At 37.3% G+C, this 24548-nt stretch overlaps 1 protein-coding gene across 1 annotated transcript in view; it reads right to left on the reverse strand.

The window, feature by feature from the left end:
• Positions 1-24548, reverse strand: part of FREM3 (FRAS1 related extracellular matrix 3) — a 102814-nt gene that overhangs the window by 19381 nt on the left and 58885 nt on the right. The window contains exons 8-14 of the mRNA XM_051966679.1: positions 13058-13207; positions 10427-10636; positions 8196-8393; positions 5308-5472; positions 4212-4394; positions 2499-2629; positions 747-905 (exon numbers count right to left, since the gene is read on the reverse strand). Coding sequence (XP_051822639.1) covers positions 747-905; positions 2499-2629; positions 4212-4394; positions 5308-5472; positions 8196-8393; positions 10427-10636; positions 13058-13207 — 1196 coding nt within the window. The remainder of the gene's footprint in view (positions 1-746; positions 906-2498; positions 2630-4211; positions 4395-5307; positions 5473-8195; positions 8394-10426; positions 10637-13057; positions 13208-24548) is intronic.

Below are 24548 nucleotides of genomic sequence, written 5' to 3' on the forward strand. Positions count from 1 at the left end.
TAGATCCCCTTTCTTCCTTCAAAACACGGTTAAGCAAGAAAAGCAATTATTATTATTATTATTTTGCTGAGGCAATTGGGGTTAAGTGACTTACCCAAGGTAATACAGCTAGGAAGTATTAAGTGTCTGAGGTCAAATTTGAACTCAGGTTCTCCTGACTTCACCATCTAGCTGCTCCAAATCAAGCAACTATTAAAAATCTACTATGTGGCAGGTATTATATACTGAGTGCTGGAGATATACAGGCAAAAACAACAACTTTCATAGACTTTTCATGTGAAGCTTTTTCCAATTCCCTCACCTGCCCTCTTTTCTTGGATACTTTTGCATTTAACTTCCTTACATTTAATTTGTATTTACCGCACATACTTATGCATGTATATGTCATCTTCCCAATAGAATGCAGAAATTCAAAAATGTATTTTTTTCATATTTTGTATCTTAAGTATCCAACACAATACCTGGCACATAGCAAGCACTTAATAAATGCTGGCCTACTTAACTGATTGGTGCTTGTTGCTCTTAGATATATTGTGGCTCTGATACTGATCAATATGGGAAGCAAAAAAAATTAGTAATAATAAAATATAACAATAACAACCATTATGATAGCAGACATTTATATAAAACTACGAAGTTTGCAAAACACTGCCTACTAATGATAACATCTGATTATTTCAAGAGCCCCTTTGGATTGACTAATGGATTTTTTCAGCACGAGCAGGGCTTGGATTCACAGATCCTACCGTCACACACACAACAGGGTAGCCAGTTGGGGGGCTGGCTTTCTCTTGGATTGAGGATGTGTCACCGTACACGAGGAGTGACATCACTTGGGGAATGGCTGGAAAGGTGACATCTGCAACACTGTCCATTTCTTCAATGTATATGATGGCTTTACTCATCTGAAATATAGAAAAAAAGGATTAAGGAAAGACTTTTCAAGAAGAACAGAGCTGGCAAAATTAATCACAGGACTGATTTTCCTTAGTGTTTTATTCTAATTCTGCATTGCTCATTTGCCTGCTTTATTTACACACACTCCAATTGAAGTGGGCTATGTGCCCAGGATCTCCCCAAAGTCAGCATAAATACCATTTTTACCGTACCATAAATATCCACGGTAAACCATTTGTTTCTTCTTGCCTCTCAGGTTTGGGTACAAGAAAGCTCCCCAAAGCCAGACCATAATTAGGACTTTAATTTGTACGCCTCCCAGTCCGGGAAGAGCCAGAGGGCTGTAAAGTTTCTCCCAGGAATTATCTTTATTACTTCTCTCCAGAAAAGATCATGCCCAAAGCACCTACAGTAAATAGGCTTTCTTCCTTACTCTAGTGCTCTTCATGGACATTAATTCTACAAGCTCCCTCAGTCACCTGTCTGAATGATTAATAATACTCTTAGTGGAGAATTCTGGTTATAATGTGGAGCTGTCCCATGGAACAGTAATTGGCACATAGTAAACACTGAAAAATGCTCGCTGATTAGCTGATTGATGGAAGATTGATGAAACTTGTTTTGCTTGTCCTCAGTGGGCAGAACTGAGAGTAAAAAGTCAAAGTGACAAAGAGGCTAATTTAGATTTGATAGAAGAAGAAACTTTCTAAGAGAGATAACCAAAAGTGGATTGGGCCATTTTAGGAGGAAGTAGATTTCTGTACACTGAATGAGTTTATTTTTAGAAATAATCAATGTAGGATTAAGTTTTCCTTTTCCTTCTTCTCTCTCTCTGTATCTTTTCATCTGTTTCTTTCTCATTTTTTCCCTTCCTTCCCTTTTTCCCTTCCTCTCTCCCTCCCTCCCTCCCTGGCGATTCACACTCTCTATATCCAAGCAACGGGGAATCAGGGAAGGGACTTGCCTGCAGGATAGTAAATAAAAAACTGCCTTTGCTAGACATCCATTCTTGCAAGAATGGAGAATAAAACCTTTTTTTCTGTATTCATCAGTGAGCTTAGACATTTTGTTTCTTACACTAAGAAAGCCTCCAAAGGAGTCCCAAAGGCTTGGATACTCCTGAACACCAACAACAGCTGGTCTGAACTAGTATAGTAGCTATGTGCCTTAAGAGAAAGAGATTTGTGATGATAGAAATTACAAAATTTGATAACTGGATGTCTGGGATGAGTGAGAATGAGTTTAGCATGATATCAAAGCTGTGAATGTCAGGGAGCTTATATATCATGCAGGGTTCCCATCTTTTCAAAGAATTAAAAAATGGCAATTTATGTTCAACAGTAAAATTTTGCTAGAAACAATGTTCTTGTTCTTTGTTTCATATAATTGTTCTCCCACAATCCTAATGACATTATAAAGGCAGTAATTAAGGCATGAGCTGCAGTTTCTCTTGTAGGATGCAAGGATGAATGGATCAATTTGATTGGTTTTAGGGAAGCCAACAGTTGAAAAATACCTCAATGTTTTAATAACTAAAGGGTTCATGTGACTTGTCAAATTAGAGTTTTAGAAGGTGTCTTTAGCTAGCAAATTTCAATAACCTGTATCTCCGCCACCATGTTTTCATCTGGTTTCAGGTGAACTGCCAATGTTTCTCTTATTTCCCTTATGCCATCATATAAGACTTCAATTTCTACAAAGTGTTCAGTTTCTCCTTCCTTGAACTCGACATCTGAAAGGGAGAACAAAAGAAAAACAAAATTAATCTCTTTTCAAAGCTCCATTACTTCCAAAAGCATGGTCTATTCAGAATATTCAGAATGTTTAAAACATTTGGGAAGCTGGTAGTGCTAGATTTGGGACTAAAATTCAAATCTTTGCATCCCAGACCGGACTCAGTATCAATCCCATTTCCATTGAAAATCTATTATTTCATCTCTCCCCTTTCCCCCCCGCCCCCCACAACTTGTTGCCCAACTCCTTTTGGAAATTCATTGCTCCTTAGCAATGGTGGAGTGACTAAGAGGCAATGACAGGATTCAGACATGAAAATGGGGCATATTATCCACCTGATGTATTAGAAAGTGCATGCCTGAGCCTTGGTTCTGACCCTCCCTGGTTGTGAAACTGTGGTCAAGTCACTTAAAAACTCTCAATTTACCTATCTGAAAAAAGGGGGGATAGAGGGGCAACATGGTGTGAAAGATAGAGACCTGATTTCTGAATGAGGAAGACCTGCATTCAAATCCAACCTCACAACTTTCTAGCTTGTATGTTCTGGCACAAGTCATTTAACTGCTGTCTGCCTCAGTTTCCTCATCTGTAAAATAGGGATAAGAAGAGTACCTATCTAAGAGTTCCTCTGAGAAGAAGATAATATTTGTAATCTGCTTTGCAGACCTTAAAATACTACGTAAACATTGTCTTGGTTATTACAATTATTATTACTAGCTGGGTAATCTTGGGCAATTCATTTAACCTTTTAGAATCTCAGATGCCTCTTTAATTACTATAAGTTTCTGAGCAGGTGCTAATTTGCATGGATAGAGAAAGGGAGTTACCTCACCTGGGAGCTCCCTATAACACTGAGAGCACAGATATAATTAAAAAAAGATAAACAAACCAAAGGATACTTGTATTAACTATTCCATGGTGGTGTTGTAAACCTTAAAGTGTTCTATAATGTGAGTTATTATTAATTACTGCCACTTCTAATGCCAAAACACAGTGTATAAAATGGAATCTTGCCAAGATTTAATTAATTATCTCTTTTTGAAAACTTGCTTGTTCTCTCTAGATTTCATTTCCCCACTGGTAAAAGAGGCTGATCTAGATAACCTTTAAAATCCTTTATGTTTCTAAGTTTTTGAGCCAATGATTTTGTTATGGTCATCATCATGATATATATATATATATATATATATATATAATATTTTACTAGTGATAAATTAATATGTTAAGTGTCATATTATTATGTATTCATCATCATCATATATCATTTATTATAACAAATTATGTAACAATTATCATTATTAAAATTAAAAATAATTATCATTATTTTATATGCTCATTATAATTCTATTATCACACACCATTTACCATTAACAACAAATTAATTAATATACTTATATATTATATGTCCTTATTATTATTATTCTTGAAGGAAGCCAGAGTATTTAAGGGGCAAAGGTAAGGGAGAGACAAAAGCATGGGCAGGAGGGGCAATGCCCTTGATAGCAGTCTGTCCTTGCATTTTTAACGAAGTGAGCCTAACTTGTGAGCTTATTTGTCTGGCTCAAGACTCGTTTTCTCACCTTTTGACATGGGGTTGTAATCTTCCCCAGAGGTGGCTGAGCCGTCTTTTGTATGGGTGTTCACTACAGACACTTTAGAAGTGTCCCCCAGGCGCACCACAGGGATTCTGAGCACAGCAGTCTCTCTGGGGTGCTGAGGCTCCTCGATACTGAACCTGGTTTTGGAAAACTTAATCACCGGTTCTGGAAAGGCAATGCAAAGACAATTAATTGATCCAAAAATTAGGCACCAGAAATGCAAAGAGGGAGTAAAAATATAGTCATCTGTCTTTAAATTCCCAACATGATTTTTAAGCCAGGGGATTTTGCAGAGTACTTGCAGACATTTACCACCATTTTGGAGGCTGCCAATATGTAACCTTAGAATTGACTTCTAGGTGAATTAAAGGCCATCATTTTCTTGACTCAGCATATTTGGAAAAAGCTACCATGATGACTGCTCTCTTCCTGGTCATAAGCGACAGTCTATCTAAGTTATCAGCATATTGCTAGATCATGCTATGTCTTATATAACAGTAGTGTATTGATTTTAGGAATTAACTGTCTAATACCCAGACTAATCCATTTCAAGCAATTTCCCTGAATTCAGTGTGATTGTAAATGGATCACTCTATGGTGACTGTGACAAAATCACCTGATTGCCATTGGTAAATGTATCTGTGTATATATTTGGTTCCACTTGATTTGTCCAGCTTCAGACACATTGGTATTCTCTTCTACATAAATTACTTTGGTAGGTATATAGTTGGGAGAAATTTCAGTCTGAAAGTCTGTAGATATCCTGGCTCCCTTGAATGAACTGCAGTTATTTCCCCAATAAAAATAGAAATGATGTCCACTTTATTTAATTTTATTTTTTGCTACATTTGCTTTTATTTTTAAAATTTTATTAGTAGTTTATTTTCTTAAATATATACAAAGATAATTTTCAAAATTCATCTTTGAAAAAATTGTGAATAATGTCCATTTTAGATGATATTTTTGGACTTGGGATAGCCTCTGACCAAATACTTATAACTTGGCAATATCCTAATGACCAGGGTTGATAATAATTTAGTTCATGATCCACAGAGGAAGCAAAAAGCTAAAAACTCACTGTCTTCCTCATCCTTGATCCTGATCAGCATTTCTTTTTGCTCTCCAACTGAAGCACCAAAGGCAGAGCTGCTTTTTGGGGTGCCAAGTAGAAGCCTAAACTCTTCATCTTCTTCATAAATGGAATCATCCTCTAAGATCACCACACAGGCCTTTTCTGTCTCCCCTGCACAAAGCCAGAACACAGCACAAAATGTCATGGAAAATAATAGCACGAATCTTTGAGAACTATTCATGATAACATGTTAATAACTTTAGAGCACAAGAATAAACTTTTGGAAAGTCACGGAAAGAAGTCCTACCCACTTTAGCTATCTAATCAGCTTGTGGATGCATTTAAAAAACTGTTGTTCAAATAACTTCTCAGTTATGATAATAATAGAATAGAGAAATAATAAAAATAATTATATTAATGATATCTAGTTCTATTAAAATTTGGAGGGATTACATCCCTATCAATCCAATTACAATCCAATCAATCTCTGGTTGATTTGTGTAATCATTGTTAAAGAGGATGGGGGCTCAATCCATGATTCTGCCTTTCTAATACCATGATCACATTTTGTGTACCAAGAATAATGCTGAAAATCTATTAACAAGAGGGATAGCACACACATACATACACTGCATACTTTTTTCAATCTAATAATTTCATAATTGGGAAAGATTGTTCTGGTGTCTTGAAACTTTTTAGCACTAGACCATTTCCTCCTCCTTTCTGAATGCATCTTTTGCTGATGTTATAACCAGTTTTTGCCATAATGATCATTTATATCAATTGCTTTCAGGGTCCCATATGGAATAGGGCCAATCTAGTGTGGCTGGCTGAAACCTTCCAGACTTCTTTGTGATCTGTATTTTATATTCCTCTCTGAAATATGGGGCAGAGGAAGGAGGTCCTAAATCCCATTCTTGGCTCTGCTATTTCTTAGCTGTGTGAATTGATAATCTTTTGTCCACAATAAAAAGAAGAGAGTTGACTAGATGACATTAAGAACTCTTCTATCTAAATCCGTGATCTTATGATTTTATTATAACAATAGCATATATATTGGACTTTCAGGCTTGCAAAGTACCTTACAATCATTATCTTAATTGACTCTACAAGGATCCTGGTGCTATTATTATTCCATTATACAGATAGGGAAACTGAGGCAGTGAGAAATTTATACTTGTCACACAATTAAAAAGTATCTAAAACAATATTTGAACTTGTCTTTCATACCCTAGGGCCAGCCTCACCACCCAGCAGACCTTGTTATAAAAAATAGATTACTGGACTCTGACACAGAACTCAAATCTAGGTCCTCTTCCATGAGATACAGTATTATTTGCTCTTTCCATTGGACCCTGCTACTTGATTTTTTCTTTTATACTGACCCCCCCGAAATGATCATAAGATGTCAGAATTAGAAAGGACTTAAGGTTCATTCAGTCCCCCCAAGAAGATGAGGTTAAGATCCAGAGAAGAGAGATGGCAGGATAGAATCATAAACTCAGAACTGGAAGCATTTTTATTTCCATTTAATTCAACTCTTTCATTCTACAGATGAAGAAACTGAGGCTTGCCCCCCAAAAAGGGAGAATTAGGTAGCAGGATGGAAATTCAAGCCTGGGAAATCTGATTTCAAATCTGGGGCTGTTTCTGCTGCATCATGTTTTTGTTCCTCTTTCCCTAGTCCCTTTTTTTCTCTCTAATTCCATCTACTCTCCCCCACTTCCTCTCCACCCAAGGGAGGGGTGCCCAGCTTCTCTTCAATAATCCCCCCATCCCTTTTTACTTTGTCTGTCTTCTCAACACCACTCAGCACCCTAGGAAGTCCCAACTCTCTCCTTTCAGAATGCCCCATACTCCCCTTTTCTCTTTTCAGCATCTTATCAGGGTTACACTGATACCTCTCAGAATGTCTCAGAATCCCTGTCTCCTTACTCTTAGTACTTTCCTACTTCCTCTATCTTCCCCTCCTCTGATCTGAATGAGAAAATTTTTATTGAGCATTATGCATCATATAACACTTTAATTATCCACATGCCCATGGGACAATAGGGTGACTTTTGATTACCTCCTACTTTTAAGATGGAAAAGTTATCCCAATATGGAAATAAAATGTTTTTTTAAAAAAATGCTTGTCTTCCAACCCAGAATTGTACAGGACATTTCTTTGCCAGAATTGAAAGTCTTTTTAAACAGGCTTTTTTGGTTCATTCTCATTATTTCCTTCTAAGATAAGAAGCAGTCAGTTTGCTGAGTTTTTGTATCTGGGAAGGGTAAATACAACTTAAAAAGTTTGGAGACTTTTATAGGTAACCTTCCAACAACATTTATATGTATTTATATAAAGATATTATATATAATATATAAAATATATTAATATAAACATAATATAAAGATATAAAACTTATATTTACATATTTATTATGCAGATTATTTCTCATGTAGATAATTCTATTTATTATGCAGGCAAAACATGTGCATTTGGGCAGCTAGATGGTAGAGTGGATAGAGTGCCGGACTTGGATTCAGGAACTCTCATCTTTGTGAGTTCAAATCTGTCTTCAGATACTTAGTAGCTATATAATCCTGGGCAAGTTATTTAGCAACCCATTAGCCTCAGTTTCCTCATCTATAAAATGAGCTAGAGAGAGAAATGGCAAACTGCTCTAGTATCTTGCCAAGAAAACCCCAAATGGGGTCAAGAAGTGTTGGACATAACTGAACACGGACATTTAAACACTCATGGGTACACATGTGTATATGCACATGGAAATAGGTGTATATATGTGTCTATGTGTGCATATATTTCTCTTCTCTCCTTCCCCCTTACTTTGGAATTGAGAGCAAGCTACTCTGTGCTACCCCCGGGACCAAAGTGAACCCAGAGTTCTTACCTGGAAGGAAAATGACAATGGAGTCATCCGTGTTGGGCCTTTCCTTGTAGTCCGCAGCCACCTGGGCAGAGCCTTGGCGAGTGTAGCAGCGAACGGTGGAGCTAAGGCTGACATCTCCGTTGCGGTGGATGATGACCCTGACCTGTCCATCTCTTTCATTTCCCGTGCAGGAGGGCTTCTGGAATTGGACCTTAGGCACTGGAAGAGAATGCCCCAAACCTCTTCATCCGGAGGCTAACAGAGGGATGGTTAAGCTCCTGTCACCAATTTTTTCAAGTCATTAAGAAAATCTCAATGTTTCATGATTTTTTTTTTCTCCTGAGGCAATTGGGGTTAAGTGACTTGCCCAGGGTGACACAGCTAGAAAGTGTTAAATGTCTGAGTCTGAGGTCAGATTTGACCTCAGATCCTCCTGACTTCAGGGCTGGTGCTCTATCCACTGCACCACCTACCTGCCTTTTGTGAATTTTTTAATGCCTTTAAAATATGAGTGCCAGTATTTAGCACTTGGAAAGGAGGAATATATATATATAAAATTCTATTTCTATTTTTAGTACCTAACACTGTGTCTGGCACACAACAGAGATTTAATAAATGTTTGTTGAATTGAAATAATCTTGCAAAATTATATTAAAAATGAATTCAATTGTCTGTCATTCTAGAGGGATGGATTTGGGGACATGGGTTCAAATCTCAGCTCCGCTATTTGACTTTCATGTAAATTTGGGAGAATGACTCAGCCTTTCTGGGTCTCATCTGTGCTATGTATAGGCATTCCCTCTCTCTTCTCTCTGGCTCTGATAGGCTGTCCCCCCTTGCATCTGGAATGGACTCCCTCCACCTCCCCCTGGAAATGCTAGCTTCTTTTAGGCTGCAGTTTAAATGCTGCCTCACTTCTTATAGCCCCTTCCTCTGAATCTAATACCTCCTGCTCCAAATGGTCTTGGGTTTACTTTATTTATATGTTGCATTTATCTATTCATCTACATATTGTTTCCTCCAAATAGAAGGTAAGTTCCTTAGGGCAGGAACTACCTCATTTCCCTTTTTGTATTCAGCACCTAGGACAGTGTTTGGCATTTAATCTTTGCTTGTTGATTAATTTGTTGATAGGTAAAATGAAGGATTTGGCTAGATTTTGTAAAGTCTGTAAAGTCTGGAAGACCAGATCTAAATCCATGACTCTATGAGCCATGATTTCCCAGGAGGAAATAAGGCACATTCTTGAAAACTTTCTTTTATTTCATCTTTTATAGGAAACCTTTCCCAACCCCTTTTAATTCTAGTTTCTTCTTTTATTATCCTGTATATAGATTGTGTGTGTGTGTGTGTATGTGTGTGTGTGTATATATATATATATATATTTGTCTTTGTGTTGTATCCTCCTTAGATTGTGAACTTCTTGAGCTCAAGGACTATCTTTTGCCTCCTTTTATAAGGAGTGTTTAGCACATAGTAGTTGCTTAGTAAATATTGATTGATTAGAGAAGCATTTTGTCGTCCTTCAGACTATGATAAATATCAATAATAATAAAATAGCAATAACTTAATTACCATTGTATAATTATATATTTACACTTTCTAGTTTCCTAAATATTTCATATGACTTTGTAAACTGACTTCTTTAAGGGTGGAAATGTCCCTCTAATATAGTTTTTCTATATAAGTGAATATATGAAGGGTCTGTGATAGTTTCAGCATGGGTAACTTTGGGAAAGAGAATTTCCATCACCAAAGAAGATCCCAGACTATAATTACCCTATGATTTAAAGTGCTCAAGAAGTTATCTGAGTCCCATAAAGATGAATTGATTTGCTCAGGATCACATGGCTAATTAATGTCAGAGGACAAGTTTTCTGACCATCGATATAACACTAAATACTTTCAAGGATCTACAGTTTCATCAGTGTGAGTACTCCCTTCAATAGATTAGAACCCTTGTGAGACAAAAGGGATTCAGAATAAAGTTAAAATACTTGATGTTACCCAAGGTATCTCCCTGCCATAATGTAGTATGGGGTACACTGTCTGTGGTACATACCTATAGACACATATGTACTCACTCATACCCACTCACATTAGTCCATTGTAACATAAATGCCTAATACAAAAAAATGAAAAGGACCATCCATCCATTAGCCAAAAGTATCTTGATCTAATCTCAGGTGATGCTTTTGTTACTTTTGAAGGAATTATTTAAAAAACCCAAACATGACAATATTTTCGCTTACAGTCTGAGAGGGAGTCATTGATGAAAACTGTAGTTGTACTAGGCTTCCCCAGCGCTGAGCCCACGGGCATGCGAAGGACCAATTCAAATTTCTCTGGACCCTCCAAGACAGGTTGTCCCAGGTCATCCACAATGGTCACACAGAAAGTCTTCATGTTCTCTCCAGGAGCAAAGTAGAGGTTTTGGCTCACCCCAACATAATCCATGCCAGCTGTCAGTAAAGCAGTGTTGCAGTGAGTTTGCAGTATTCATTGAAATTAGGGATCTTTCCGAGAAGGGGAATGGCCTCCCAGTGCCTACCATTCTTTTCCACATCCAGATCCTTTGGAATAATATTTTATGGGCCTGATCTCCTGGGGAAGGTGACTCACCTGGCTTTCAAGGATTGTGAGATTCTCAAGACTGCACCAACATATCCTCATCATCAGTGTGATTAAATTCTCTCATGTTACAGGCATCCCCAACTCTTATTGATGGCAGCAGAGGCTCTGCAGGCAACCTTCATTTGGAATTAAAAGCTTTTCCCTGTGATATTTTGTACCCTTCGATAATCTATTCTGCATTTTCCTTGATAGGCTGACTTAATATTTCAAAATTCAACTCATTTTGTCTCTGCCTCTGAAGTTCGGATTATCCCTCAATCAAGTTGTCATTAACTATTTGATAATTTGACCCATCTGATCTAAGTAGCTTTTCTACAAGCAATTAAAATAGATATTTAGTCATTACATCAAAGGGACAAAACCCCAGATAGATAATAACAAACCAACAAATCTAGTGATAGGAGTATTGAGCTACAGGAACATCATTCATCAAAATATTTCCAGACTCAAACCTGGAGGGGCTCTGCTATTCCCCTAAGGTTTTAGATATATGGGACAGAATGTTAGGTTTGGAGTCCCAAGATGTGGGTTCAAGTCTTGGCTTTATTACTTACTAGCTGTGTGATTGTGATTAAGTTACTTATAGCCTCAGCTTTCTCATCTATGAAGTGAAGATAATAATGGTTATCTTAGTATTATTATGCTTAAAGAGTTGCTGTGAGTTTCAAATAATTAGTTGAGAACTCTGAACTCCATGTAAAACAATCAATACTAACAGGTTTTCTTCCCTCGATTCATTATTTGCCTTCCAGCTTTCAAGCGAGCTATGAATTGAAATTCTTCCCTAACAGGAGCAAACAGAGTTGCTAATTGTTTATAGGATTCAGGCCTGAAGGTTTTATTTGAATGACTGTAAATTCAGTTGTATTCTGAACTAGATTATGGGGTACTCCTTAGTTCTAATTTTGTGTTTTCTCGGTATGTTAACTTTCACCACCAAAAGTTAGCTCTGGGTGTTGTCTCCATGCCTATAATGTTCCTTCCATTCTCCCGCCGCCCCCCCCATCTTCACCTGACTTTCCTGTCTTTCTTCAAAATTAAGTTAAAACCTCCTCTTCTGTAAGGAGCCTTTTCCAATTATCTTTAATCTTAGTTCTTTCCCTCTGAAATAATCTGTTTATTCTGTATATATGAAATTTCAGTTCAAGGATCATCTTTTATACTTGGTGTTTCCTGATTTTTATTGTTTGTATGCTTTTTTTCCTTTCTTTCTTACATAATTAACTGGTATATACTTTGGATGTATCTTGTATTTACTCAGCTGTGTAATTATTGTGCCCACTCCCCAACCAATAGAATTTAGACTCCTTGAGTTAAGGGGCTATTCCATGTTTTTGTTTTTGCAATCCATCACCTACCATAGTGATTTGCATATATGATTATTCATAAAAAGAAAAAATGATTAGTCAAAAAAAGAAAAAAGAAAAGCCCTTTAAAAATATGTAAAACAAAACAAATTCCTAACTTGGCCAGGTCCATAAAAATGTGTCTCATTTTGAATGATGAATCCATCAATAAATGCTCATCAAATTAATGAATCCTAAATAAACCAAAATAATAAATCCTTGAAAGGATATTCCTGTAGGACCTGGCAGGTGCAATTGATTCAGAAATCCCTATGGTGACCATACTAGCAAATTAGTATAGGGTTAGGTAGAGTGGAAAATACCAATAGCTATCATTAAAAAAACAAAAAACTAATGCTTTGGAAAAACAAGCTGGGTCAAATGAATTGTCAATTCCAAAGCAATCACTGAATTTGCTTTTTGTTTTATCTCTGCTGGACTGGTCTGAATGTCTGTTCCTGTACTTGATTTTCATACTTGTTTCAGCTCCATAGTTGCTTTATTATCAATCTGTCTTCATTCACTTATTAACTTATTTACTTATTCATTATCTGTTTATTTATTTGGCTCACACTGGTTCATCTCCCTATTTGGCCTTCCCTTCTATACCCCAAACCAGGATACACTTTTTCCTGCCCATTATTTGCCTTCTCCCTACCTGGAGCTCAGAGGTTAGGGGACTTACCCATCATCACATAGCTTGTAAGTGTCAGAGGCTGGCTTTGAATCTAAGTCTTTCATTCTTTCTACTTTATTTTGCCCTTCCCATGAAGATTTGGGAAACTATCTCCAGCCAAGTTGTTGAGTTCATGCAAAAGGCGAGACTCTTTATTATTATTTTTTTCATTTTCTCTTCCTTTTCCACTAATAGATCCCTGTTCCCTTTTGAATTATTTCTCTTACCTTCCGCTGACACTGGCTCTGTTTTTCTTGATTGGATGGTGATCATGGCTGGTTTGGAAAGGTCAGTACCCTTCCTCTGTACACAAACTTCTACATAACCAGCACTTTCATCAACATGATATTCAGCATCCTCAAAATACAGAGCAGGTTCTGGGAAGACAGAGGAGAAAAAATGGTCATATTTCAAAATTGCATATTTACTGTGACCTCTGAACTGGATCCTTCACTTGCTGGTTCTGAGTATTGAGCAAGCTAATAGTAGCCATCCCAGATTTAGTTTTATGTTTTGGAACTATAAGATGGAATTTAAAGAAAATGAATAAAATACCATTTGCTATTTATTGCAAATAAATCACTAGATGATGAAACCAAGATAACATGTCATTCATGTTTAGTTTTAATGAGCTTGTCCTTTTAAGGGGGAAAAATAGGTCTCTTTGTACTGGAAAGGTCCCTATGGGAAATTGCTGAAGTGATTATAAATCTGTAATCCTAGTAATTATTGCAGAATTATAGGAGAACAAATTTATAGATATATTTAAGAGGGAAATTGGTCCTTACTTTTGAAAGAATTCATATATGAGGTTATAATTTAAATCTTTGAAATAAAGAGATCATCTTTGTATTTTTTTTTTTAAGGAGGAAGAAGCAGAATTGGATTGTTTAATTTGATTAAAGACATTTATTAAGGACAGTTTTGTGCTGCTCATGGGTAAGATATAAGTTTGGATCTCATGGAGCTTATAGCCACATGAATGAATGAATTTTAAAAATGTATTTAGTAAGTACCATCATTATGTTTGTCAGAGGAACCTTATCAAATCATCAAATCTAGCTCGTGTAACATATCTACAAATGGTTGCCCACTTGTTCAGAGACTTCCATGGTTACAGGGACCCATCACCTCTTGTTAGCTTAGGGAATTTTTGGGAAACTTGAATTATTAGGAACTATTTTCTCTGTCCAATCTCAAGCTTCAATTTGTGCCTTTGCACATTCCACCCATTATTCTTGATTTTGCCTTTTAGGGTGAAGTAAAATAAGTGTTATTCCTCTTACATGATAGCCAATCATGTACTTAAAATCAACTACTATGTTATCAAAACAGGAAGAAGCTATCACATGCTTAAAGTAAATGGGGCCATGATCTACAGGATGATTAAAAAAAAAAAAAAACTTTTTCTGTGTGTCATTGATGCCTTTGCTGTCTGGTGAATTGCATGAATCCCTTGTCAAAAAAATAGTATTTTTAAATGCCTAAAATAAGATATGTAGGATTACAAAGGAAATGAAAACTTAGGGAAAATATAGATGTAACTTTTTTCTATTCAAATTTGTGAAATCCCTAAAAATCTCTTTGTTCCCCAGAGTTAAGAAACTCTGCTGGACAGTGCATAAGAACTCTTGGCACAGACTCTCTGGATTGAATTGTATTTTAAAAAGGCCAGAATTGGGCCTGGGAATTTGTTCAAAATCTCTCATTCATGAGTGACACTGACTACTGTCATATCCACAGAACTGAGTTGATTAGATTGAGGAAAATTGGGACTCCATCCTCTTTACATTCTCTTCTCTCCTATCTGCACCCCCCTCCCCCATTTAAAAAAAAAAAGAGAAAAGCCCTTGTAAAAATATGTAAAAGAAAACAAATTCCTAACTTGGCCATGTCCATAAAAATGTGTCTCATTTTAAATGATGAAGCCATCATCTTTGCAGGAGATGGATAGGTAGATTCCCATTCAGTCTTCCGGAGGAAGGTGAAGTTTTATATCTGTTTTCCTGGTTATCCTGAAAGCCAGACCATGGGTCAGAGGGTTGTTGGGAGGGATCATAGGACCTGGTATGGGAATGAGGGTATTGCTTCCTCCTTCTCTCCTTCTTTCCTTCCCTCCTTCCTTCTCTCCCTCCCTCCCTCCTTCCTTCCTTCCTACCTTCCTTCCTTCCTTCCTCTTTTTGTTATTTAGTGGTTTCTGTCATGCCCAATTCTTTATAACCCTATTTGGAGTTTTCTTGGCAAAGATACTGGGAAAGTTTGCCATTTCTTTCTCCAGCTCATTTTACAAATAAGAAAACTGAGGCAATTAAGGTTAAGTAACTTGTCCACTGTCACACAACTAGTAAGTGTCTGAGGCCAGAATTAATTCAGAAAGGTGAATCTTAATGATTCCATGCCTGGTACTCTGTGCACTATGATGCTACCTGTCCCCAGAGACTTACTTCTCCATTTCCCCTCTTTTGCTTCCCTGATTTCTGTATTTGATTTTGGATATTCATTTCTTCACTTGGATATTCATTCATTCACTCTCCTCTCTAGCTCACCTGAAACTTCATTCCTTCTCCCACCTTCTTCCATCCTTATCATTCTGATTCCCCTTTTAAAGTTAAAACTTGTATTTTTTGTTTGTAAGGGAACTCATTGTCCCACACTCTCTCTGCTCTTGTCAAGAACCGAGATTAAGTCCTACCTTTGAGACACACTTACTATGTGAAAGTGAACTAATTATTTAACTTTCCAGTACACCAGACACTTCACTCTCTGTGATACCCTCAACAGATTAATTCCAATTAGTTTCCCCAAAGCCCAGATTATAATACTTCTTCCAGCAGAGTCCTAGGATAAGATTATAACTTCCTGGTTTAGACCTGGTCTTTGGGCCAAAGCAAACCATTTTTTGTCAATCCCTGAAAGTTAAGCCTTATAATAGCCTTCCCCTCCATTAACAGGGTATGGTGAATGTTATCACTGAGATTTGCCCCATGATGGCTGTCTCTACAGTCATTACAATTTACTGAGGTAACTTTATTATTTGAAGCCTGAACATGAAGCCAAAAAAGAGACAGGGTGGGAAGAAATATAATGGGAGTAGTCTATCTGGAAATGCACCAGATTAATCAAGAAAACCATGATCACAAAGAAAGTCATTTGAAATTGTTCTCTTCTCTTCCTTCTATTGCCTTTCATACATTGCCAAGAAAGGAACTATTGGTTTAACAACTACAAAGCTCCAAACACAGAGCCTCTGTTTCCCTTCTTCCTCCTCCCCAATATCTGATAATCTTTACTGAAGGACTTGATACTCTATCAACACATTACAAACTTAAATGCTTTTATTTTTTTGTTGGATAGGCTTTTCCTATTTGAGAGTGTCTACTTGAATGGATTCCTTATCTTTTTTTTTTTGGCATTAAAAAAATTTTATAAATAAAAAAATAGATATATTTATTTGCTTTATTTACAAATAAAATAAAATTAAAATAAATATACTTAGTTATTTTATTTATAAATAAAATTGAAATAAAATGAATATATGTATTTTATTTTTATTTAATTAATAAATAAACTAGCATATTTATTTCAATTTAATTTATTTTTTATTATTTGGAATTCTGTCATGCCATAAGCATCAATCCCCTTTCTTTGGGATTTTAACTTTATTGTGAAGCAGCAAGATGCTTACATTTCTATCTTCAAAGTTCACTGTGAACAACTGGATTCTTTGTTCTGTTCCTTAGAGATCTAGAGATATGCTCCCACATAGAAGATAATAGTGATATGGAACCCACAGTCCTTCAAAGAGGATTTAGGATCCATTTTACAAAACCTTCATTGTTCAGATGCCTAGAGAGAACCTATATCAGAAGCTTGGCACTCTCTTCAGACCATCTGCCTTTTAGCGTATGTGCAGGAACATATATTCTGCAAGAGATTTCTTGCTTAAATAGTGTCTACTATGTGGAATGACAATTTTGTCTTAGAATTTGTCAAATTCTAAGTCTCTTAAAAGTAATTAAAAATAATGGTAGTTAACAGTTACACTTTGCTTACTGGGTACTTAAAATTTAATGTTGGTGGGATCGTGGTTTCGGCAACTATCATACAGCATGCAGCAAAAGTTGCAAAAAACAATCATGACTTTTGGCCCAATAACATAACTTTGGAAATTACATCTGTTTATAGTGCAATCAAAAACAAACAAACAAAAAAGGCTGCTTATTCAAAGATTTTCATGGTAGCATCACATATAAATTACAAAAAATTGGAATCAACTTAAATATTAAGCAGTAAAATTGAACCATGGTATAGTTTAGCACAGTAGATAGAGTGCTAATTCCAGACTCAGGAACACTCATCTTTGTAAATTCAAATCTGGCCTCCCACACTTACTATCTGTGTAAAAATGGGCAAGTCACTTAATCCAGTTTGCCCTGATTTCCTCATCATCAAATGGACTGGGAAGGGAATGACAAACTACTTCAGTACCTTTGCCAAGAAAACCCCAAATGGGATCACAAAAAGTTGGATGTAACCGAAATGACTAAACAAAAACAAATGTACAAATAAGATAGTCAAATGGGATGAATGAAAAGAAGTAAGAAAAAAGCTTTTATGAACTCATGAAAAATGAAAAACAAAAGAGAAAAGAACCTCAATGAAATATACACTAACTATATTCATAGAAGAGACAAAAAATCCCAGTGATGGAAAAGAGAATAGCCAAAGAAAATGTGGTATTTGAATGGAATAGAATACGATGAACACTAAAGAATGGTGAATATGAAAACTTCAAAGAAACATAGAAAGATTTGTAGGGCCTGATACAGAATTAAATAGGAACAGAAGGACAATATGCATAATGACTAAAATAATGTAAATAAAAAAATCTTCCTGAAAGAAAGCTGAAATCTGAGTACCTAAAATAACAGTAACAGTCCTTGAGAGCAGAAAATGAAATTCTCCTTTTTCATTTCAAAAGAGATGTGGTGTATTGCCAGGGAGAATGCTACAGACATTGTGAATCAGGTATTTTTTCTTTAATAAATGTTTCCTTTGTTTTTTTTTTCCTTTGTTGTTCCTTTGTAATCATTACAATGCTATGATTATGAGGACAACTGCACTTGTACCGTCACAAATGCCTCAATAAAAAGCAGGATTTTGCTGAATTAGGGTTAATCAGTAGCCAGTCAGAGGAATTAGGTAAGTCCATAATTTATGGATCTGCTCTGAAGGAACATGAGTCTTCCGATGATAAGAGATAAGGGGCATGGAGACAGGCAAGGAAGGGTATTACAAAATTCAGCCTCTTCAGGTCAGGTTTCAGGTGCTCAAGCCTAAGTATGCTTCTCAATGTCAAGTGAACACCTGATAAACTGTTCTCGTGGTTCTGTTTAGCTTTTGTGGAGCCTTTAGGAGAGTAACTTTTCCCCATTGGCTTTGCATAGAGAAGTGAAAGGGAAGCATTCTAATTTAACAAAAAAGAAGGCTTTAGGAAAAATGTTGAGGAATGTTGTATTATTCATTCTTCATTTCTGAAGAGAAGCAATGACATCACAGGTGATATTTTTACTTGTGCATGAATTGGAATTAAATAAAGTACAGTTGCACAAAGTTGTCCATCTTGTTCTCTCTTCCCATCATCAAAGTTCAATGGAAAGACAAACAGCATGGATGGTTGGTGATGGTCTGGGAGGCAACCTTAAGATCTTTGATGTCTTACTAAGCTCTGGGAATAACATGGAACCTGCTTCAGCTGCCTTCAGGGCCATTGGAACAGACTGTTTTCATCTGCCTGTCCTATCAGGAAAGGTCTTTACATGCTTGGGGTAAACAACCCTCTTACTGATGGGTTTGGAGCCTGTTGGTCATCCTCAGTCTGCTTTAACTCATTTGCCAAGATGGTGCTAAGGGAGGGGGGGTGGAAGGAAGGAGGGAGAGAGAGAGAGAGAGATGGAGGGAGGGAAGGAGGGAGGGAAGAGGGAGGGAGAAAAGGAAGAGGGAGAGAGCAGGGAAGGAGGGAGAGAGCAGGGAAGGAGGGAAAGAGGGAAAGAAAAAGAGAGGGAGAGGAAGAGGGGGACAGAGAGGGGGAGTGAATGATAGAAGAAGAGAGAAGGGGGGGGGAGAAAGAAGGAGAGAGGGACAGAGGAAGGGTGGGAGAGAAAGAGGAGGAAGGAGGGTACTATGTTTCTGCAGTTCCTCTCTAGCTTGTGATATTGGACTTGCAGACAGCTTCCTTGGAATCCCCACCCCTTTCTATCCTTAAAGGAGGGAGGCATTCCCAGTGCATCATGGAGAGTATTAAAATGTTACACACTACTGTACACCATTTATAAGACATCGGGCTTAGTTATCCCAAAGTTAATCTTGTCTGCGACTTTTTGATTGGTTCTAGAATTGTCTTTCATTTGTCATTGTCAAGCTCCCCACTTCCCGTACCTTTCCTTGTTTAATCTTCCCACTTTACCTTAGTCTTCTAGATATATTATGGCCCGGATGATTAATGAGCCCTTGGCACAGCATTTAATCAATACTCTCTTGTCTATTTCGGGCTATGACAGCTGGAAGTGGGAGCCCATTCTCTGAGGAAAGGTCTCTCCCAGACTAATAATCCCCATCAGGACCCCCAGAGTTACCTGCTCGGCTTGGCTCCGTATCTACAGGAAAACTTCCAGCAGCTTCTGTAATTTTGGACTATATTAAATCAAGGAATGTCAAGAAAAGTCTGGGAAAGAAGCTCAGGAATCTTTCAAACCCAGAAAAATTTAACTTTCTGTTTTGGTTGACCTCACTTTGGGGAAGCAGTCTCGAGAATTACTTCCTCCAGTTATCTTAAAGTTTATGGTGAGAAATATTAAAATATGTTTTAATTTAAAAAAAAGCTTTAAGGAGGCGTCTCATTAGTAGCACATCATGCTAGGCCCTGGGGACATAAGTCTTTTCTCTCAGGGTACTTTCATTTAATTAGGGTCAGGCAGAAGAGAGACATCAACACAGACCACAATGATTCTGGGGAAATCAGGACTCACACAAGAGACATGGCTAGGCGGTTCAGTGGATACAGTACCAGGTGAAATCTGGAAGACTTCAGTTACTTCAGACAGCACTAGTGTGTGTGATCCTGGTACTCCAGGTAACCTCTGTTTACCTCAGTTTCCTCAAATGTAAAATAGAGACAATAAAAACACATTTCCCAGAGGTTGTTAATAGGCTCAAATGAGATAATATTTATACAGCGTTTAGCACCTGGCCCATAGTAGGTACTTTATAAGAGTCAGGTATGATGATGATGGTGATGATGATAAAGTGCAAAAACAAATAAGAAGAAATCATTTCCAATTGGGTTGGAAAGCATAGAGCAGATCTTTCCTGAAAGCATGCCCAGGGAAGGGAAGAGTTGACATGTTAATTAATCATGAAGGGAGGGAGAGGTTATTGTGGAAAAAAATGGAGTGGGGGGGTAAAGGGGGACAAAGTTGATTGGGCAGTGGCTAAACAAATTGTGGTTCGTAAGTGTGATGGAAAAGAGACTGTAAGAAATGGGAAATATGAAGAATTCGGGGGAACTTGAAAAGGCTTATATGAACTGATAACAGATGGAGTCAGTAGAATCAAAAAGATAATAACAATAAAAAAACTGAAAGAAAAACAAAAAAAGAAACTGGATGCTGTGTAATTACATTGACCAAGCATGGCCCCAGAGCAGCATTGAGAAAATGCAACTATCTCCTCTCACAGTGCAGAAATGGGAGTCCATGGCTATGACACATTAACTATCAGACATGGTGGATTATGGATGACTTTTGCTGAAGTTCTTTTTCTTTCTCTATTTAAGCTTTGCTACAAGAGAGGCTCCCCTGGTTTTCTACCAACAGCGTAACGGTAATGATAAAGTATGTGATCGGTGTGCATCTCTCCCCCCCCCGCTCCCCATTCTCCATTAAATGGAAAGCTGTCTGAGAAAAGGGACTGTGCCTTAGCTTGCTTCGAGCCCAAGCACCAAGCAGGGTGTCCTGCTAATGAGATGTAAACCAGGCTGACATGACTGGGGCTTTTAGCTGGAGTGCCAAAATGTAGAGTGTGCTGAAGCACTGTTTTAAAGTTTGCTCCCCCCCCAGCCCCAACTTGGATTCCAGATGAGCCCCTTCTTTTGCTTGGTCCTGTCTGTGAGTTTCAGCAGCATAGAAACCCGGGAGATGCTTCCTCTCCCAGCATTTACATCCCTTCCTCTGAATTCCTCTGATTATCCTAGGCATAAAAATAGTTACAGCTCTGATTATAAATCGGGTCCTTTTGCTTTGATGTTATTATTTGATATTGTTGATATATTGATATTATTATAGGATTAGGGCAAACATTTATCATTCAAAGTGGTTAATGTCTAATTAAGTTTGTCTTAATTCAAGGATTTGTTTCCTTTTTATGGAAAAGTGCTTATCTTTATAAGATATAATTACAACTCCCTTCTTCCATGATGTTTTTCCCAATGGCAGATATAGCCAGATGGTGCATGAAAAGGTGCTGGGAGAAAAGTTAAGAAGAGATGAGTTCAAATCTGGCCTCTGACACATTAACTGTATGATCTTGGGCAAGTTATTTAATCCCTTTCTCTCCCTCAGTTTTCTCATCTATAAAATGTGGATAATAATAGTATCTACCTCTCAGGGCTGTTGCAAGAATCAAGTGACATAAGTGTAAAGAGCTTAGCATAGTGTTTGGCAAAGTAAGGGCTATATAAATCTTAGCTATTGTTATTGTTCGGAAGGGCTGAGTATAAATCTATCCCTAGTCATTTACTAGCTGTGTTACCTTAGGCAAGTCAAGTAACCTCTGTTTGCCTCAGTTTCTCCAACTGTAAAATGGCGATGACACCGTTTCCCCAGAGTTTTTGAGAAGATAAAATGAGATAATAATTGTAAAGAGCTTAGCATAGTGCCTGACACATAGTAGATACTTAATATTTGTTTTCTTCCATTGACAACTCTTCTTTTAATCTTCCTTCCTACTGAACAAACAGGGATCACTTTGGAGATAACCACAGAACGATATACCAATAACTTTCAGTTAAGTTAATAGTCATTACAGTTAAGTGGATTTTATTTGGATTCTCCTTTTAGACTCTAGAGGAAACAACGTATAATTTTATTAGCTTGAAAAGCAGTGTGAGCAGTATTCTTAATCACAGGCAAAAAAGCTGTAAATTCATAGAATGTTAGATTTTGCAGTCAGTTTAAAGAGGATTTAGTTCTAAGTCAGTTCATTTTATAGAGGTGAAAATAGAATCCCGCACCGGTTAATTGGATTGACCAAAATCACAAAGGAAGCAAGTGATAGAGTGGACACTGAACCAATCCCATCTCCCTTGATAAGACAAATTTCTTTTTCCTGTTATATCATGTTTGTTTGCTTGAAAACAGGAGATTTTAACTTGGGGTCAGTGAACCTATTCTGAAAATATTTTGGCACCTCTCTATAGTTAGTTCCATTGCAATCCTACATCATTTTACTCATTTACAAATAATATTTCAAGAAGGGGTCCATAGACTTCCCAAATGTATAAAAAAGGAGTTTGGATAAGGGAATGCTGGAGTCGGTTTAAACTGGTTCCTTTGATAGGTAAATGTTAAATTCTTAATGCAAATATTTACATCTGGGAAATTGAAATTGCTACAAATCAGGGTTTGAGTCATTGTTTTTCTGATTGTCTGGATTTGAGAAAATGATGGAGAAATCATTAACAATTCAGGTTAAAATTAAAGGTGTGTTGTATACTTTTTTTTGGACAGCTTGTTCAACATTTTTGTAGCCCAGCTCTGAGTTCAAGACACCAAAAAAAAGTGCTTTAATGGGAGTGAAAACTCATAACATGCTTAACAAAGACCATCTAGTTCACCAAATTCCAAACACTCATCAAATCTATGGGTTTTAGTTTCCTTATCTATAAAATGTGACTTTAAGCTTGTGACTTTCAGCTCTTACATTCTATGATGCTATTATTTCATTGATATTCCATGGCAAGGGTATCCAAGGGTAATGGAAATCTCACCAAAAACTGACATGCGCTTTTTTTCCTTTTTCTTTTTTTTTCCTGCAGAAAATTCATCTCTGTCTTAATTGTAAAGGAAGGAGATTGGAAGACTCCACTCTGTACTTGATGGATGTTTTCCATGAAGTGAAACTACTCTAACCAATTTGGTAGAATGATGACTTTATAACGTGAAAATTATAGTACTCTGTAACTGAGGGAAATGAAGTCAAGGTAGGTCAGCTGTCAAGAAGGTCAAGCTTGGATACATGGCCACTTTACATAAGACCCTGAAAGAGGAGAAAGAGGAGAGAGAAAGAGAGGTAAGGAGAGGAGGAGGAAGAAAGGGGGAGAAGGAGGGAAGTAGAAGGAGATTGTAATAAAAAAAAAGAAAAAGGGGAGGAGGAGAAGAAAAGAGAGGAGAAAGAGAAAAAGTGAGTGAGAGAGAAGAAAAGAGAAGAGAGGAGAGAGAAGAGGAAGAGAGAAAGGGAGAGAAGACAGAGAAAGAGAGAGAAGAAAAGAGAGGAGAGAGAAGAGAGAGAGAGAAAGAGAGAGAGAGACACACACACAGAGACAGAGAGAGAAATATTTAATCTGTTCCTTTCCCTTCAGCCATTATCATAATTTTTCCAAAGACAGGATATTGTATGGAACAGCTTAGCTGGTGATAAATTAGCCAGCCCAGCTGGGGAATGTCAACTTCTCAACTTCTACTTGATTTACTAATATGGCAAAGTCACAGCATAGCTTCATACTTTATTGGTACAATGTTAGGTTAATTAAAGCAAGGTGTTACATCTATTGCAGTGCCTCACTGGAAAGTGGGAGATTACTGTGGGTTCTTGAAGGCTTCTGCCAGAGGAAGCCAAGTTCTGGTGGGTCCTACCAAACTGGAAAGGCTTGGGACAAGCCTGAAAATAGACTGTGTATCTGTTATCTATCTCATCTCCCTAAATAAACTCAAAGAGCTGGTTGTCTATGGTGTGTATATGAGTGTACATTAGTGGATAAAATATCCACTCTCACAAATTTAAGGATCCCCAAAGCTTTGAAGCAGCACAGAACTCTGGGTCTAAAGTCAACAAGACTCATCTTTCTGAGTTAAAATATGGCCCCAGATACTTAGTAGCTGAGCGATCCTAGGTGTCACTTCACTCTGTTTGCCAAGTTTCCTCATCTATAAAATGAGCTGGAGAAGAACATGGCAAAGCAGTCCAGTATCTTCACCAAGAAAACCCCCAAAGGGATCACTGTAAAATGAGCTGGAGAAGGAAATGGCAAAGTACTACACAGTATGTTCACCCAAGAAAACCCCCAAAGGGATGACTATAAAATGAGTTGGAAAAAGAAATGACAAAGTAATAAAGTATCTTCACCAAGAAAACTCCAAAGGGATCACTCCAAAATGAGCTGGAGAAAGAAATGGCAAAGTACTACAGTATGTTCACCAAGAAAACCCTAAAAGGGATCACTCTAAAATGAGTTGGAGACATAAATGGCAAACCAGCCCATTATCTTCACTAAGCAAATCCCAAAAGGGGTCACTAAGAGTTGAACATGACTGAAAAATCTCTGAACAATGACAGAGGGCTTACCCACTGCGTTATCCTGAACAAGTTATTTAATCTGTTTGCCCTGGTTTTCCTCCTCTGTACTATAAGTGGGATGACCTTCTAGTTCCAAATCTAGGTTAC

The sequence above is a fragment of the Antechinus flavipes genome, chromosome 6, assembly GCF_016432865.1.
Source record: "Antechinus flavipes isolate AdamAnt ecotype Samford, QLD, Australia chromosome 6, AdamAnt_v2, whole genome shotgun sequence".
Taxonomy (NCBI): domain Eukaryota; kingdom Metazoa; phylum Chordata; class Mammalia; order Dasyuromorphia; family Dasyuridae; genus Antechinus; species Antechinus flavipes.